General features: G+C 38.8%; 1 protein-coding gene across 3 annotated transcripts in view; it reads left to right on the top strand.

Moving 5' to 3' along the window:
* Positions 1 to 17,268, top strand: part of PKHD1 (PKHD1 ciliary IPT domain containing fibrocystin/polyductin) — a 445,188-nt gene that overhangs the window by 313,523 nt on the left and 114,397 nt on the right. For all 3 annotated transcript variants that reach the window (XM_054698860.1, XM_037519857.2, XM_054698859.1), the window contains exons 58-61: positions 1,610 to 1,762; positions 6,092 to 6,970; positions 7,687 to 7,855; positions 9,770 to 9,927. In XM_054698860.1, coding sequence (XP_054554835.1) covers positions 1,610 to 1,762; positions 6,092 to 6,970; positions 7,687 to 7,855; positions 9,770 to 9,927 — 1,359 coding nt within the window. The remainder of the gene's footprint in view (positions 1 to 1,609; positions 1,763 to 6,091; positions 6,971 to 7,686; positions 7,856 to 9,769; positions 9,928 to 17,268) is intronic.

Raw genomic sequence — 17,268 nt, 5'->3', positions numbered from 1 at the left:
AATTGTTTCATAGTGCTGACACTTAACCCCTTGTGCCACCAGGGAGGCCCCTAGTATACTTTATTCTTTATTAATTTTATTGGCTAATTAAAAAAAAATACTTAGATGTGAAGGATTATTTTTCTTTTTTTTTATAAGTCAAGTCTAGAGGCAAGAAGAAGGGTTAAGAATCTTGTTCAAGGTCACTGGGCATTTTTATGGCTAAGCCAGAATAAACCTCATGGGAGCTGAGTTTCAAGTTCATTTCCTGGTACTTTGAATCACACAATCAATTAGAATGTGGTAGCTACTGTAAAATAATCACTTCTTTTTCCATATATATGAATGTGTTCACCCTGAAATGAAGTTTATTTTATGTATTGGCTACAACTATGGCCGAGAGAGAGAGAGAGAGAGAAGAGAGGAGAGAGAGAGAATCAAATACCCTTTTGTCAATAAAAGTTCTAAATATTTGTAAACATTATACACAGTTATTATTTATCACACATAAATAATAACCTTAAGTTTCCTGGTTCATTTTAGTAAGTACAACTAACCAGAAAATATAGCTAATAATAAATACATAGTAATAAATACTGTAATAAAACATTGAAATAGTGGGGTTGAGGATTATCTTTTTGTCTCTGATATGTGAGAGGGAAATACATAGGACTATATATAAAGCTATTTCTAAATGATAGGTCCAAGGATGATTTCTTTTCTAAAGAGTGACTGGAGAAAGAGAAATCTTCAGCAATCCTTGCCAGTAAGATGCAAGGTGAGGGCCTCCCTGGTGGCACAAGGGGTTAAGTCTCAGCACTATCAAGCTCCTGCCAGCCACTGCAGCACGAATTCCATCCCTGGCCAGGGAGCTGACCCACATGGCACAGGATACCTCTCCTGTCTCGCCCTCTACTCCCCTCAGCAGTGTATTTCAGTAGATCTGCCTGTTCTGCTCCCCACTCTGTCTTTAGTGAATCCTCTTACCACCCAGCACCTCTGGCTTACATCCTAGCTCTTGATGCATAAATAAATAAAATAAATTTTTTAAAAAAGATGCAAGTGAAATGCAAGTGCAAGGTCATGAAACAAACCAGGAAGTCACTTCAGTTTGCACTGCTGGGGATACTCCTTCACACAGTGGTGAGCTTAACCCTCTGTGAGATGCTGCTGCTGCTGTTACTCTTGTCCCTTTACTCTTACACATTGCTGCGTTAGTTCTGCCACTGCCTCAGTTGATCTGGGATTTCTCATCCTCATGAAAAAGATCCATGGACAATGTACAATCAAGTGCTGAAGTCTCACGCTGATGAATTTAAGGAAGGAGGTCAGGGACAGCCTACCCTGATGTCCCTGCACCAGCAGCCCGGCCCAGTCCCTGCAGTTATTGAGAATAAATGAAACCTTGCTCAAACACTCTCATTCTGATCCCAAAGAGAGACGTGTGGACAGGCTTTTCATTTCTCAGTTGACATTTGTAGAGAATGCCTGAGGAAAAGCAGACCTTAATGTGGGGAGGACTTCTGAGGGGAAAGGAGTGTTTTCATTTGTCAGGTTCTCTGGGTCCCCAGCTGGCGATATCTGAAATAGGTTTTTAAAGTTTTTTTTTCCCCAACTCCTGTTGCCCCAGGAAGCTTCCATGTCATGGAGGATGGCCGATACATTCATTTGGCTGCTGAGGTTGGACTTTTGACCCGAAATATACAAATCCAGTCTGACATATCATGTAGGGGGAGACTACTTGTGGGGTCCTTCAGGAAATCCAGCAATGAAGAATTTTCAGGTAAATGAAATTTTAAGTTACTCAGCAGTACCAATTGGAACTTGTTCATCTGAGACTCTTAGAAATTTCAACTGTGAGAATTTTCATTTATAAAACAAAATGCTCAAGTTAGATAACTCCTTTGTGCTCCAAGGAGCTATGAATTTTCAGTCCTAATCTGTGCTTAATTATCAGTGTGATGTTAAAATAATATACTAGTGATCAGCACATATGCACATTTTTACCTCAAAGAAAACATCTTCAGCAGATGTGAAATTTCCTCCACTTTGAAATTATAGATGATTTAATGACCACTTGAATTTTATCTCTTTCCTGAATTTCTATTACTCTTTCCCAGTAGCATGCTATATCTGATGGCAGGCCTCAGCTCATGCTATAAATTAATAGCACAAATTTAAATAAAAATGATTTCCATATTCTAGTTTGCTTTAAGTATCAGTTCAATCTCTTGCATATCTTTCAAGCTTTAGCTCTTTTGGAATGCTGCAAAATGATTTGATTAGTAACCTTACTTCTTAAACTTGTGTTCCTTAAATATTATTACAAAGTTGTTTCCTGGTCAAATAAACTCGGTAAAGGTTGTCTCTGTAACTCCATGTTAGAAAATCACTGAACATAAACTCAGACATAATAAAAGCTCTCAAAGCTCTGGAATAAAGGATCTAACTACTTTCCAAGTACATTGAACAAGGAACACATTTTGTTGGCAAATCTGTTTCAACAGTACAGTGTTTCGATCTTAAATAAAATGGCCAGGATTTCTATACTATAGGCTCTGTCCACATAAGTTGTAGGTCCATCAGTTCTCAACACAGGTGATTTTCTTCCCCAAAGGCCCCTTCAAATATTTGGCATCTTTCTTTGCTCCACCTAGGGAGAGTTTGCAGTAACTAGTAGGTAGAAGCTAAACATCTTACCATGCATTGGACAACCATCCACAAAAAGAATTATTTGGACCAGAATGTCAATAGTGATAATATTGAGAAGCCCTGTTCTTTGAAGACTGAGTTGTGGTCTTACAGAAATGAAACTATCCTGCAGTATTTAAGATAGAGAAGCAAGCAAGGAAAGCAAGACAGGATTCCTTTTGACTGAAATTTCCAGCCTGGTTGGAACATGGTTACAGGAACTGTTCAGAAAGTAATTTTTTTTTCCTTTTAAAAGATTTATTTATTTTTATACAAGAGCTGGGGTACAGGACAGAGGTACGGGAGGGTGAGAGGATTCACCAGAGACAGAGCAGGGAGCAGAACAGGCAGACGACTGAAATACACTGCTGAGAGGAGCAGCGGGCGAGACAGGAGAGGTCTGCTGCGCCATGTGGGATTCTCACAGGCCAGACGGGATCAAACCCTCACTGCAGAGGCTGCGGACAGCTTCACAGGGCTGTGCTCAACCTGCTGCATCCCCAGGGAGGCCCAGAAAGTCAATTCTTATAGTGAGCACCAAGCCAGAGAAAAATGACCAAGTCTGACTTGGTTCTGAACCTATGATATTGCTGATCCTGGGCTTCTTCCACTTTCCTTGGGAAAAGGGAAAGAAAACCTGTATTGAATATTTCTTGTGGACCAGAATGTATGCTGGTTTTTGGATCATTTTAGTTCACCTAATATTCCTGAGAGAGAGATATTTTATCTTCATTTTTATAGGTGAGGAAATGGAATCTAAAATAAAATTCCTTGGTTATCTGTAAAACTCCATTATAAGCTTATGAAATCTTTTAGTGTAAGGTTGGGTCTTTTATCTCTGTTTCCCAGTATGCTAACTACTATGCATTAGGTGTCCAATAAATATGAATGAATAAAATAAATGAGGGGTAAGAAAAGTCATCCAGAGAGGAAGTGGCAGTGATAACGTTCAAATTCAAGCCTGATTCTGAAGTTCTTATTAAATAAATTTTTAATTTTGTGATCATTTTAGACTTATAGAAAGTTGCAAAGACAGTGCAGAGAGTTTCCATACTTCTTTCACCCAGTTTTCCCTACTATTAGTATAAGACATAACTTGGCTACATTTGTCAAAACCAAAAAGTTAACATGGGTGCATTACTATTAATTAAACTCAAGATATTATTCAGATTTCACCAGTTTTCCACTATTGTCCTTTTTCTTTTTTTTTTAAGATTTATTTATTTATGCACAAAAGAACCAGGGTACAAGCCAGTGGTCTGTGGGGGTGAGGGGATTCACCAGAGACAGAATGGGGAACAGAACAGGCAGCCTGACCGAAATACACTGCTTAGAGGAGCAGCGGGCCAGTCAGGAGAGGTCTGCTGCATCATGTGGATTGTACCCTGTCCAGGGATCAAACTCGTGATGCAGTGGCTGCAGCTAGCTTCATAGGTTATGTCTTAACCCCTTGAGCTACCAGGGAGGCCCTCTTGTCCTTTTTCTATCTCTGAATCCAGTCTAGGTTCCCATGCTGTATGAAGAACCCTTGCAATTTTCTGAATTATACTCCTGAATCTGGAGGTAGAGAGAACTGTAGGCGGAGGTAAAGAGTGACAGCTCTAGGTGTGGAACAGTTATGCAGCAGAAAGACAAGTCAGGATTTATATTTTTAAACAGGAGGCTTCTATCATTTGCCCTTCTGACCAATAACATACAACAAGTTGTATTGAGAATTATGACTTAGGGCCTCCCTGGTGGCAAAGGGATTAAAGAAACAATGCTATCAATCTGTCACCAGCCATTACAACATGAATATGATCCCCAGGCAGGGAGATGACCCACATGGCGCCTCAGACCTCTCCTGTCTCACCCGCTATGCCCCGCAGCAGAGTATTTCAGTCTGCCTGTTCTGTTCCCCACTCTGTCTCTGATGAATCCTCTCACCCCCCACACCTCTGGCATGTACCCCAGTTCTTGTATGCATAAATAAAGAAGTCTTTAAAAAAATAGGGCCTCAGCTGGCGCAGTGGTTGAGTGCTGGGCTGCGAAGCTGCCTGCAGCCTCTACAGCGCTGGTTCAATCCCCTGCAGCCGGCGAGGGTCCCACATGGCACGCAGACCTCTCCTGCCATGCCTGCTGCTCCCCTCAGCAGAGTACTTTGTCAGTCTACCTGTTCTGCTCCCCGCTCTGGCTCTGGTGAATTCTCTCACCCTCCCGCGCTTCTGACACCACCCAATGCTTGTATAAATAAATAAATAAATCTTAAAAAAAAAAAATGGAGCCGCCTCTGCATCTACATGCCCAGGACCAAGTCATAGGATGTTCTTTAATCCTTCTCTGTCTCTGCTTCCTTACCCATAAAATGGGTATAATAGATAATAATTTTACCTATATTATAGGTTTTTGTGAAACTATGATATATGTATTATAAAAATTTATATAGCATATATATATTGCATATTGCATATGCTATATATATGATTTAGATCAGTGGCTGGTACAAAATGAATGCTCTATGATAACATGAAGTTAGGTGTTATAGTTATAAGTTTCTCATTTCCCCCCTATAGCAATGTTATTGTCTCTTCTACCCAAAGTACATACACTGACCTATTAGTTCTTGTTATATTTTTAATCAATGTAGCAGCTGTATTTTATATTATGCATTAATAATATCTACTCAAATTAGTACAAATAAAAGTCTCAGTAAGACTAAATAATTCACTAACCTCTCCTGATATAAAAAATGTAGAAATCTTATTGTGAAAATGAAATATAGTGTGGTTAGGATAATAATTCAGAAAAAATTATTACTGGCTCTTCACATGATTTTTAGAAAGTTATTGCTCCTATCATGTCTATTAATAATGAAGCACATGTTCATGTTTCTGGACATGAACTGAGTAGAAATAAATTTTGCACCTAAACACTTAGGAAATGCTTAAATACTTTATAGAGTCAACCATTATATTTCTTCCTGCAGTCTACCATTATATTTGTGGGAATGGCTATTGTCTAGCACATGGGTCGATGAGACAAAGAAGGAGACATGATTTTGAGTCCAGTGACCAGGACCCATTTTCCCTTCATTTTTACCTACTCTCTTGACTCAGACCTGCAGACAAATGCACAGAAACTCTAAGCCAGCAATACCCAACTTTGGAGCTCATTTCTTTGCCCTGTCTCTCCTTTCTTATCTCCTATCCTGTCTCCAGACTCTTTGAACTGCACACAAAACCTTTTCAGGCATTAATGTGATGTTTATAATGACTCATATTTTGTTATGGAGACACAATTGCATGAAATACCTTGCTCATGCTGAGAATAATCTCTTATATTTTAGTGATAAAAATCTTCATTTCTTGATGCCCATAAGTGAACCATTGAGTTGCCTTGTGGGGAAGAATAAAGTATCTGATAATATACATTCTGTTTGCAGGTATCCTACAACTTTTAAATGTGGAAATTCAAAACTTTGGATCACCGTTGTATTCATCCATTGAACTCACTAATGTGTCTGCAGAATCCTGGATAATATCTTCTACTCTGCACCAAAACTGTGGTGGTGGCATTCGTGTGGCTGGGAGTCACGGGATCATTTTCAATGACAACATAGTGTTTGGTACAGCTGGCCATGGCATTGATTTGGAGGGTCATGCCTATTCTCTCTCTAATAACCTTGTGGTGCTGATGACACAGCCAGCATGGTCTGCCATTTGGGTGGCAGGAATCAAAGTGAACCAGGCAAAGGACATTAACCTCCATGGCAATGTCGTGGCAGGATCAGAGAGACTTGGTTTTCACATCTGGGGTAACAGGTGTTCCTCTCCTAAAGCTCTTTGGTCTGACAATGTGGCCCATTCAAGCCTTCATGGCCTTCATCTCTACAAGGAAAGTGGACTTGACAACTGTACTAATGTCTCTGGCTTTTTGACTTTTAAGAACTTTGACTATGGTGCCATGCTGCATGTGGAGAACAGCTTGGAGATGGAGAACATCACTTTCGTAGACAACACTGTTGGTTTGTTGGCAGTAGTTTATGTGTCTTCTGTTCCACAGAGCTACGTTGAAAGTGTACAGATTGTGCTTAGGAATTCAGTCCTTGTGGGTACTTCCTCCACTTTTGACTGCATTCAGGACAAAGTTAAGCCTCGCTCTGCCAATTTGACATCAACAGATAGAGTACCATCCAATCCGAGAGGGGGTCGAGTTGGTATTCTGTGGCCTCTATTGACCTCAGAACCAAATCGAGGGCCTCAGGTGCCATTGCACAAAGTGAAGACTGGACTTTCAATTTCAGGCCTCATGAAACTTCAAGGTAGGTTGTTTGGGCTTAGTCAAGTGATGTAGCATCATGAATCTGTGCATAAATTCTTTAGTAGCACTTTAAAATTACATCAGCAAGACTGCAGTATATAGTCTATGTAGATTTATGGTCTAGATCTTGCTGTCCTATTGATAACTGCTGGGTATTGATAACCACAATGGCAGTTTATAATGATGGTGAATCAGTCCTTTAAAAGTCACTGCTTTGTGTGTTTTGAGGAGCTTTGTCATCAATTATTTCATCTGATTGGTTGACAAGTCTCTTAGGTAGTTGCTACTTTTCATATTATGCAAAGAAGAAAATTAGATGCAGAAATTGTGCCTCAACTCTTTTTTTTGGTAATTAGTGGGCAGCTAGTATTGAAAATCAAGTACAGTTAATCTTTTATCAGATTTCTTTAGGACTAGTATATTCTCCATTTATTTAGTTCTCTAGCAATTAGTTTGGCTTTCTAAAAAATAAATGGATTTTGATCAAGGCTTTGATGACTATTGCTTTAAGACTTTAATGTACTGAAATGCTCTTCTATTTTGTCTGTTTTGATATACAAATATGTGAAATCAAGATTTATGTAGACTGCTGTAACTACCCTGTATAGCTTAAACTAACTTCTAGGAATACATTATTATAAAATATTTAGTTATATAGCCTATATTTGTGGTAGGTAACTTACATGATCTAATGTTATATGTTTGTAAAAATTTCAGATGTCACTTTTTCTAGTTTTGAGAAGAGTTGCTATAGTGATGACCTGGATGTCTGCATTCTGCCTGATACAGAGAACACTGGAATCCCACATCCAATAATAGCAGAGAGGACCAGGATGCTAAAGATAAAAGATGCAAACAAGTTCTACTTTCCTCCATTACAACACAGGTACTGGTTTTAATATTTATAATAAGCAATATTTGTGAAATACTTGATAATTCTTCAAATCCCAAAATGAGTTTTGAAAAAAAGAATAAAATTATCAATGAGAATAAAATGAAGTCCTTTTAAAAAGTTACAGTAAATTGATTTAATAGTCTCAATTCTTTGTTCCTCCTATATGCATACATTTTGGTAAGTGACTTTTAGTCTCCTCTCACTAGAGAGGGTATTTCTTTCTCCTTTGAGTCTGGGCTTAGCCGTATGACTTAGTCTGGCTAACCCAAAGACCAGGATTTCTAGAATACAACTTTTATTGATATTATTTTATTGTTTTGTAGTATTCCTTTAGAATACTTTCAAAATTACTGGGTAAAATGGCTATAATTCTTGAATACGCCATGGAATATATGGAGTCACTACTCTTCATTGGGAATACTTAATGCAGAGACTATTAGGTAGAAAGAGACCGTATGTGCTCTCAGGCATCCCTGAACTGAACAAGTAGCTTTCACAGATAGAGTCACTCAGACCAAGTATATGGAACTATTGTTCTTATACACATGACCTGGGAGTATTGTTCAAGGATATAAAAACTAGGTAAAGAATTCCTAGTGCCATGAAAAGGAGTGGGGAAATTAGGAGCAGGGAGATAGGTTTCTTTTTCTTTTCTATAATACTGGGTAAACTCCTCTAGTTAAAAGAAAAGGATAAAGAAAAATCACCCTAATTAGAAAGCTTATGTGCTTTTCCCAATACCCATCTCTCTTTTAATTTTTTTATTAAATATTTTTATTGAAGTAATAATGGTTTATAAAATTACATAATTTTCAGGTGTAGAGCATTATAATTTGACATCTCTATATACTATATTTTAGCACTTAAACATTATTAGGTATGCAGTTTTTATTATCTGTCATTTTTCTTTTACTGTCCAATTTTCTTTATGTTCTTGTCTTTCTTTTGGGATAAAATAGTTATAAAGCTAAATGATATTAGCATCTGATTCTTTGTACTATTAATACCTGACATATGGTTGGCATGCAATAAATATTTAATATTATTACTAGTGGTACCTAAAAGTATTAGACCAAGGAAAAACAAATAAATTCTCCATAATTCAATGTTACAATTGCCTGTAACTCGTTTATATATTCTGCTTGATTCAAAATTTTGAAAATAAAGGAACTATATATATTTTTTTATCACCTTTGCATTCTCCAGCCTGTAAGGAGTAGGTTTGAATAAATATTTGTTGAATGAGAATATCTATTTTTACCCTTATTTTGTATAGAAAAAATACAATTCATATTTCTAATGGTAATTTTAAATTCTGCAAAGCCCCCATATTCCATAAAGAAATGATTACAGTCTGTTCAGTAGCTGTTAGAATTAGGTATATTTTTATTGTACTTTGCTTCTTAGAAAATTAACAATGTAGGGGGTCTCCTTGGTGGTACAGGCTGTTGAGCGCAGCACTGTGAAGCTGTCCGCAGTCTCTGCAGCACGGGTTTGATCTCGGCCGGCCAGCAGCAGAGATACCCACAAGGCACAACAGACCTCTTTTGTCTCGCCCACTGCTCCCCTCAGCATGTATTTCAGTCAGTCTGTCTGTTCTGTTCCTCACTCTGGTGAATCCTCTCACTCTTCTGCACATCTGGCCTGTACCCCAGTTCTTGTATGCATGAATAAATAAATCTTAAAAAAATCTATGTAAAAATAGTCCAGATAGCCAGAATATTTGATTAATAAGAATATCTTTTCTTCTGATCATGTCCCTGGGAAATAACATTTTCTACAGGGCCTTATTTCATTTAATATCTGTGCAATATACCATTATTAATAAAATGCCCTTTTTTTTTCACCTAACATCTACTCTACAAATATATTTTCTTCTTGCTTGCTTGCTTTCTGTCTTTACAGGAAAGGTTTAGGAACACTGGTCTGCCCTGAATCAAACTGTGAAAATCCAAGAAAATATCTCTTTAAGGATCTGGATGGGAGAGCCCTAGGCCTGCAGCCACCAGTTTCTGTATTTCCTAAAGCTGAGGCAGAATGGACTGGATCTTTCTTCAATACAGGTCAGTTATGTCTGAAATCTATGCTCCCAGGAGAGAGAGCATGCTTTTGAAGGAGCTGGTTTGGATATGTTGTCCAGTGGGAACAAAATGTCCTGGACAGGAACTGGGCTCCAGAGATGACCTCAGCTCACCTGTGTCACAGGAATGATGAGTGTTTATGCGTGCCATGCTAGCCTGTGGGTGTGCTTTCCTTGAGATTGCCCATGTTGCATCGATGGTGAGGATTCCCAACTCAGCTCTGTGCATAGATGAGGAATCCAATTCTCACTAGCGCCATCACTTGAACCAAAAGCAGCTCTCAGCTTGTCTGGAACCATCTTCTTTGACTTGGAGTTAACTTTCTCTTCCATCAAGACTTACACGTTCTTACTCTGGAGTGGGTAGTGGAGTAGATAGCATGTAGTTTGCCTTTCTTTTCTCTATCTCCTCAATGTTCCCAGAGGACTGTGATCAAAATTCCTTCTTATGCTTCTAATATATATTACTATATGGAGAGATCAATGTCCTTCTTCCACAAACAATGGAAGCCTGAGTATGAGTTCAGGTGGAATGTGCAGCAGATAAATATAAATAACTTCCTCTACTTTCTTCCTCTTTCATTGGTTGATTAGTTTCAGACTTCTTTTCTAACCTTTTTTTCCCTTTTTAAGTTCTGAATAGATGAATGTCCCAGGTCTTTTTCCTCAGATTTCTTTTTTTTCTTTCTAATCTTGCTTCCAAGTTAAGATTCTAACACCATTAAATGATGATTTCCAATTTATATCTCCACTGCGGACTTGAACCTAAGCTTTAATATACAACTGACTTCATGAGGAAATTAATTGCTGTCTCAGACTTAACATGGCCTGAATGGATTCTTGATCTCTTCTTCATTCACAAACTACTTCTTGACTAGTCTCATCTTTCATCAGGGTATTTAGGTAAATGATTTAGATCCTCTTTTCTTCCTTTTTCCAAACCCAAATTCTCTCACTACTAGCTATCATCATCTCTCAGTTGGGAAAGAAAATACCCTTCTAATTGATCTTCCATCTTTCACTCCTAAAGCCTGTAGTCTATTTTCTACATAATGGTAGAGTAATATTTATAACTTTCCAATGTGTAGTATTTATATTTATATTAATATTTATATTCCAATGACTTACCACTCCCCTAAGAATGAAACCCAAACCAGAAGTATATATATATATATATTGTACCTGACTCCTGTCTACCTCTCTCACTTCATTTCTTGTAAGCCCCTTTTATTTAATTATCATGATTTTATTTTTCCTTTAACACAATACGCTTATATCTATCTCAGAACATTTGCACAGCTGTTTCCTCTGCATGAAAAATCCTATTCTCACTTTTTTGCATAGTTGGCTCCTTCTGTTTAAATGATAATTTCCCAAAGAAGCCACCCCTCACTGCCCTATTGTAAACAATTATTTCTCATCATACTCCCTTCCTACTATGTCTACTTTATTTTTTTGGTCAGAGTTCCATTATTTGAAATGATATTATATAAGCATTTGTTTACTTGGTGATATATTGGTTGTCCTTTTAGAGTGCAAACTTGATGAGGACAGGGATTTGTCTTGTTCATTGCTGTATATTTGGGGGATGTTCAACAAATATTGGTTGACAAATTGAGGTAATGAATGAGTTGAGGATAACCAGTGAATTACTGACAATTCCATTTGCCTCAAACCATTTAAGAGCATACAGAAGGAATTGAGGCCTTCAGCTAATTGGTTAAGGAATTTATTCCTGATATGAAAACCTGGAAGCAATACATTTCTAAGGTATCTTTTTACTTATTTCTACCTATCTTCCATTTGAATGATCACTGCTATCAGGGATGTAAGCTAGGGCGGAGTGACCAGAGGCTATTGCCCAGGAGCTCCATTGTTCTCTCTAGGCTATGCATATTGTCTCTACTCTCATATCTGCTCCCTGTTTTCAGCAGATACTGGTTTCCCAGTATGTTCCTCTTACCAGGACTCTTGTCCTTGCTGAGAGGTCTCCTGCCTGGCTGTAGGTCTAACTGACCAGCAAGAACTCTGGGTACCAAGACAATAGCCCTGAGAACCAGGAGGGCCTGGAATTCCACACACTACTTTATAGAATTTGACATTTATTGAAATTTCTACATAAGTCTTTTAATTATCAAATAATTTTGTTCCTCAGTGCTTTTTAATAATTCTCTGAAATGCTTTCATTTGTTAAAGGTTTATCCTTGCAATAGAGTGGCATGCTTTGGTAACTACAGGATAGGTTTTAAAAGTCAGTGATAAGTGCATAGAAATGCTTAGTAAACATTCATTTTGATGTATTGGTTATATCTGTTGAATATATCCGACAAATATTTCTGTGTAGAAGGAATTAAATTTTATTTATTTATTTAGATTTATTTATACAAGAACTGGGGTAGAGGCCAGATGCATGAGAGGGTGAGAGGATTCACCAGAGACAGAGCGGGGAACAGAACAGGCAGACTGACTGAAATACACTGCTGAGGGGAACAGTGGGCAAGACAGGAGAGGTCTGCCATGCCATGTGGTATTCTCGCCGTCGGGCTGGGATTGAACCCACGCTGCAGAGGCTGTGGACAGCTTCACAGTGCAGCACTCAACTGCCTGCACCACCAGGGAGGCCCAGGAATTAAATTTTAAAAGAGCTTATGCTCTTTTAAATATTGAGAAAAAATGTGCAGTTAGTAAAAAGAAAAAGAGATAGATACCTATATTCTCCCATTTACCACTGGATCTACTCAAATAGCTGTGTATAGTAGTAAGTTACCCCATTAGTGTAAAGAATTAGCCCACTATTTGATGTGTTTATGCTGTGGAGAAAATATTAAGTGAATAATTTCTGGACTTCTTTGAACTTGTGATTTTTGATAAGGACCACACCTCTGTGGAATCAGTAAAAAGGGGCATGTAACCAGAATACTTAATGAATTGACATTTCAGAAAAGAATAAGGATGTCAGGAAGGGCCTTGGTTTGGGTTGCCCTACAAGAAGACTGTGACATGAGGCTTAGAATCCAAGTTGTTTACTGGGGGGTGAACTCAAGAAAGTAAAGTGAGACAGGGAAAAGGAAGGAGCTGGCACTCAGTGTGTTGTCAAGGGGCTCACGTCTTGACCCACAATTATCCCTGCTACACCATGAAAAAACTAAGACATTTATTTCAATCCCTACTAATTATTGGCTGAGGGATGCTTGTAGGGGCATAACTCCAGCTCTTGACTTTCCCTGCACAGCCAATTGTGCTTTTCCCCAAGGCCAGGAAAAACCTTTCTCAGAAGGGGGTCATAGATTTTTGCATAAAAGTCTTTGGTGTGTGAAGGTGAGAGCCAAAGCAGATGGGCGTGGCCTTGAAAACATCTGCCCAAATAGGAGCTCTAAAAGGTTGATCAGAATTTTTTTAACATTTATTTATTAATGCATAAAAGAACCTGGGTGTAAGCCAGAGATGCTGGGGGTGGGAGGTGAGAGGATTCACCAGAGTGGGGAAAAGACAGGCAGATCTACTGAAATACACTGCTGAGGGAAGCAGCGGGTGAGATAGGAGAGGTCTGCTGTACTATGTGGGTCCCCTCTCTGGCAGCTGGGGGATCAAGTTCATGCTGCAGTGGCTGGGGATAACTTGATAGCACTGTCTTTAACCCCTGTGCCACCAGGGCTGCCCCAATCAGATTTTTTGATGAATTCTTAAGGGGTTATTTACCACATGGCATAAACATGCTGGTTGGGCCAAGCTTATACTTGCTGCGTGGTTGTAATGTTTATATGTTTTCTTTTTCACCACTCTCTGTCTTGGCTGTGAAACAGGATTCAGTGTCACACTCTGGCAGGTGTTGTTATATTACATACCAATTGTTGGTGTGTGGACGAGCAGGAGCTTGTGAGTAAGTGGCTGAATGTAGATAGGGAGGCGTGTATGACTAACTGCCTTAAACTTCTGATGTTTTAAAGCTTTATAACATTTTTAATGAAGTTGCTGTAGGTACCTGTTGCAAGGATCCCTGCAGCAGAATCTGCTGTTTACTGCACTGCAATACAATCTGTGTGTTTTTTTCAATGGAGGAGGCATAGGAGGCATCACACAGTGAATCGTGCCTTCCTCTGACTTCCAAAATACGAAGACGTTCCTCCTTCCCTAACTCAAGGATCTTTTTATTTTATTTCTTTAAGATTTATTTATTTATTTATACAAGCACTAGGTACAGTCAGAAGCGCGGGAGGGTGAGAGAATTCACCAGAGCCAGAGTGGAGAGCAGAACAGGCAGACAGACAAAGCACACTGCTGAGGGGAGCAGCAGGTGGCAGGAGAGGTCTGCGCGCCATGTGGGACCCTCACCTGGTGGCCGGGGATTGAACTGGCGCTGCAGAGGCTGCGGGCAGCTTTGCAACCCAGCGCTCAACCGCTGCACCACCAGGGAGTCCCATCTTTTTGTTTTTTTAAATCTTTCTCTTCTATGCTGTTTTCCAATTTCTGTCTACAGTCTCCTGGATGGAAAAGCACAGCTTTAGTCTTAAGAGAATTAATATCTAGTTTATTTTTTCCTCTTCAAGAATCAGTGATCTTTTGTAGAGCAGGGAGAACAGTGAAGGGAAGATGAAAATGGAAACCAGAGAAACCTACTCTCATATGTATTCCAAGTGGTATTGAGTCTGACACACCTTTATGTCCCTTCTCAATGTTATTAACAACCAATTTGGAGTTCATTGCCTTTGAGGTTTATTTTAAATTTGAAAAATACAGATACTATTTGCACATGGTAGTTTTCATGCAAAACCCTCCACTCAGCCAGATATCTACAGGTCCCGGCATATTATTATATACTCCAGCATTAGGAGCAAAAATTATCCATGTGTATCAAGTACGAAGGATACTGTGCCAGTGGATTTTGCTATCTGTGTGATGCAGGTTGTGTAGCCAGGGGAAAAGTGAGCTGTTAATTTTGTTTTGTACTTATCTGTAAGTTTGCATTTGCAGCCAACTTTGAAACATGCATAGCAAGAGAGTGCAGGAGATCTTTTAAGAAATATTTGCATTTTATCCTGGAAAGGACTTTTCTTGATTATGGAGGCATCTGATGGTCTGAAAATCCTAAATCCTTGAGAAGAACAAAGACTAGAAATTAATATCCAATTTAGGTGGCACTGGACAGATACCAAAACTTTCCATGCTGACTTCTTACTCATTTCCAGTCTGTTCCAGACTACAGAAATGGATGGCATCGCCACTCAGACCACTTTATACATTTAGAATGCCAGTGTTGTTTGTTGGGAGAGAATTGAAATAAACCAAAGCTATAATTTCAGTGGTACTTTGCAATTTCATAGCCAAGATGAGGAAAGTAGAAGGGGGTAAAATGGAAGCACAGTGGACGATAGTGGAGGACCGAAGGTGATTTGATGGTGGGTTCTCTATGGTGCAATACCTGAGGGGGGTATCCAAATATTACCTCAATTAAAAATAAATTAATTTATTTAAAAAATGGAAGCTAGTTTTCCTGGAGCACCTATGCATTCTAAATGCTGCCATTGACGTATTCATTTGGCACTTGTGTGGGGTGCAAGGAAGACCAGTGTGACTGGTGGATGTCCAGTGAAAGGGGAGCAGTTGGTGTTTTTTAAACCAAGCTTAGATGATGTTGAAGGTTTTCTTTTTTTTTTTTTAATAGAGGCATGTTTTATTTATTTATTTATTTTTGTTTGTTCATTTGTTTATACATGCACTGGGTACAGTCAGAAGCGCGGGAGGGTGAGAGAATTCACCAGAGCCAGAGCGGGGAACAGAGCAGGCAGAAAGACCGAAGCACACTGCTGAGGGTAGCAGCGGGGCGGCAGGAGAGGTCTGCGCGCCGATGTTGAAGGTTTTAAGAGATGTGATGATGTGATTTTATTTACTCTCCAAAAACATCATACACACTGCTGTAGAGTATGTGGGTGAGGGGTGGGAGCAGGCTGGAAGCAGACTGCAGTTAGAAAGTGGGAAATAACAGGAGTCTGAGGCAGGCTGCTCTGTCAACACTGTGCTGCCCTGCCTGGCCCACTGACTGTGCGCTCGCCTGCAGTGAGGCCATCACACAAGTTCATCCTTTAGATACGGGGCAGTTTGACAGACTAGTTTTATATCTGTTGAATCAAAACAAAGAAAGTTGGAGTTTTTATTTTCTATTTCTAATTTATGTGGTGCTTTACATCTGTTTTTAAAAGTATTAGACCTCAATCCATTTAGAAAGTTCGAAAAAAAAACAAACCCTCCATTCTCCTGCCAACATTCCTTAGGTGTAGGAAGTTAAATTTGAAGTGCTTAGGACAGTGCCTCAAAAAGCTCTCTCATCTTTGAAACATGCATAGAATCATCTAGGGCATTAAACATTCATTTGCATGGGAGAGAATTTGTAGTCAGTATTCAGGTGTGAGTCTGGAGCCCAGAACTTTGTGAAAACAAACAAACACACACACACACACACACACACACACACACACATCCCCCCCCCCCAAAGTGATTCTACTTGCTAAGATTAGAGAATCACTGTTACAGAGCTATTTGTTCCCTTGGAAGTAAACAGACAGGATGTTAAGAAGGCAATAAATATTTTCATTTTAAAAATGGGCAGTTTTAATTTCTCACGAATAATCAAGAATTGAGCTCCCTGTGCCAAATACCAATAGACATAAACATACTTGCTAATATACACACTAGCTCTATTTCCAAAAGGGAAAAGAATATTAAAAGATACAGCAGTATTTACAATCTAAATAAAGTCTTTGAATAATAAGAATATATTAAATCTTTTTTAAAATATAGATTATTTTTTTCTAGTACTGAAGCAAGATGAATGGCCTCAACATGTCACTCTTATAATCTATCACTGGATAAAAATGGGTTTAATACTAAGTTTGTTTTAAATCTCTACATTGAATCATTACACTATAATCCTAAACACGTGATCAACTTTTCCCACACTTTCCTTGACATTATTCCCAGCAAATGACTGTGGTTTGACTAGGACATTTGGCCAAATTCACCTTCAGGGCAGGTATATGTTTCCATTCTTTACCATGAGAGAGTAAGAAACATTTTTCAAGTGGTGTTACTTCTTGGACACTTCTTGAGAAGGAAAGTTATAAACCATAGTGGAGACCTTAAAAATACTTGCTTCAAATCAAAAATAAAATATTAGGTTGATAAAAAAGAAAATAAAGCTGGCATTTGACTGTCAGGCTGTGGAGTGATGAAGTGGTTTCTGACTGAATAATGGGAAAGCTCAAATAATGTGGAGACTGCGCTCAGCTGCTTAGCAGAGAGTAGCCCACATTTTCTCAAGTCTTTGTAG

The sequence above is a fragment of the Talpa occidentalis genome, unplaced genomic scaffold (genome assembly GCF_014898055.3).
Source record: "Talpa occidentalis isolate TD23 unplaced genomic scaffold, MPIMG_talOcc4v2.1 talOcc4.2, whole genome shotgun sequence".
NCBI lineage: Eukaryota > Metazoa > Chordata > Mammalia > Eulipotyphla > Talpidae > Talpa > Talpa occidentalis.
This window is presented reverse-complemented; position numbering and strand designations above follow the sequence as displayed.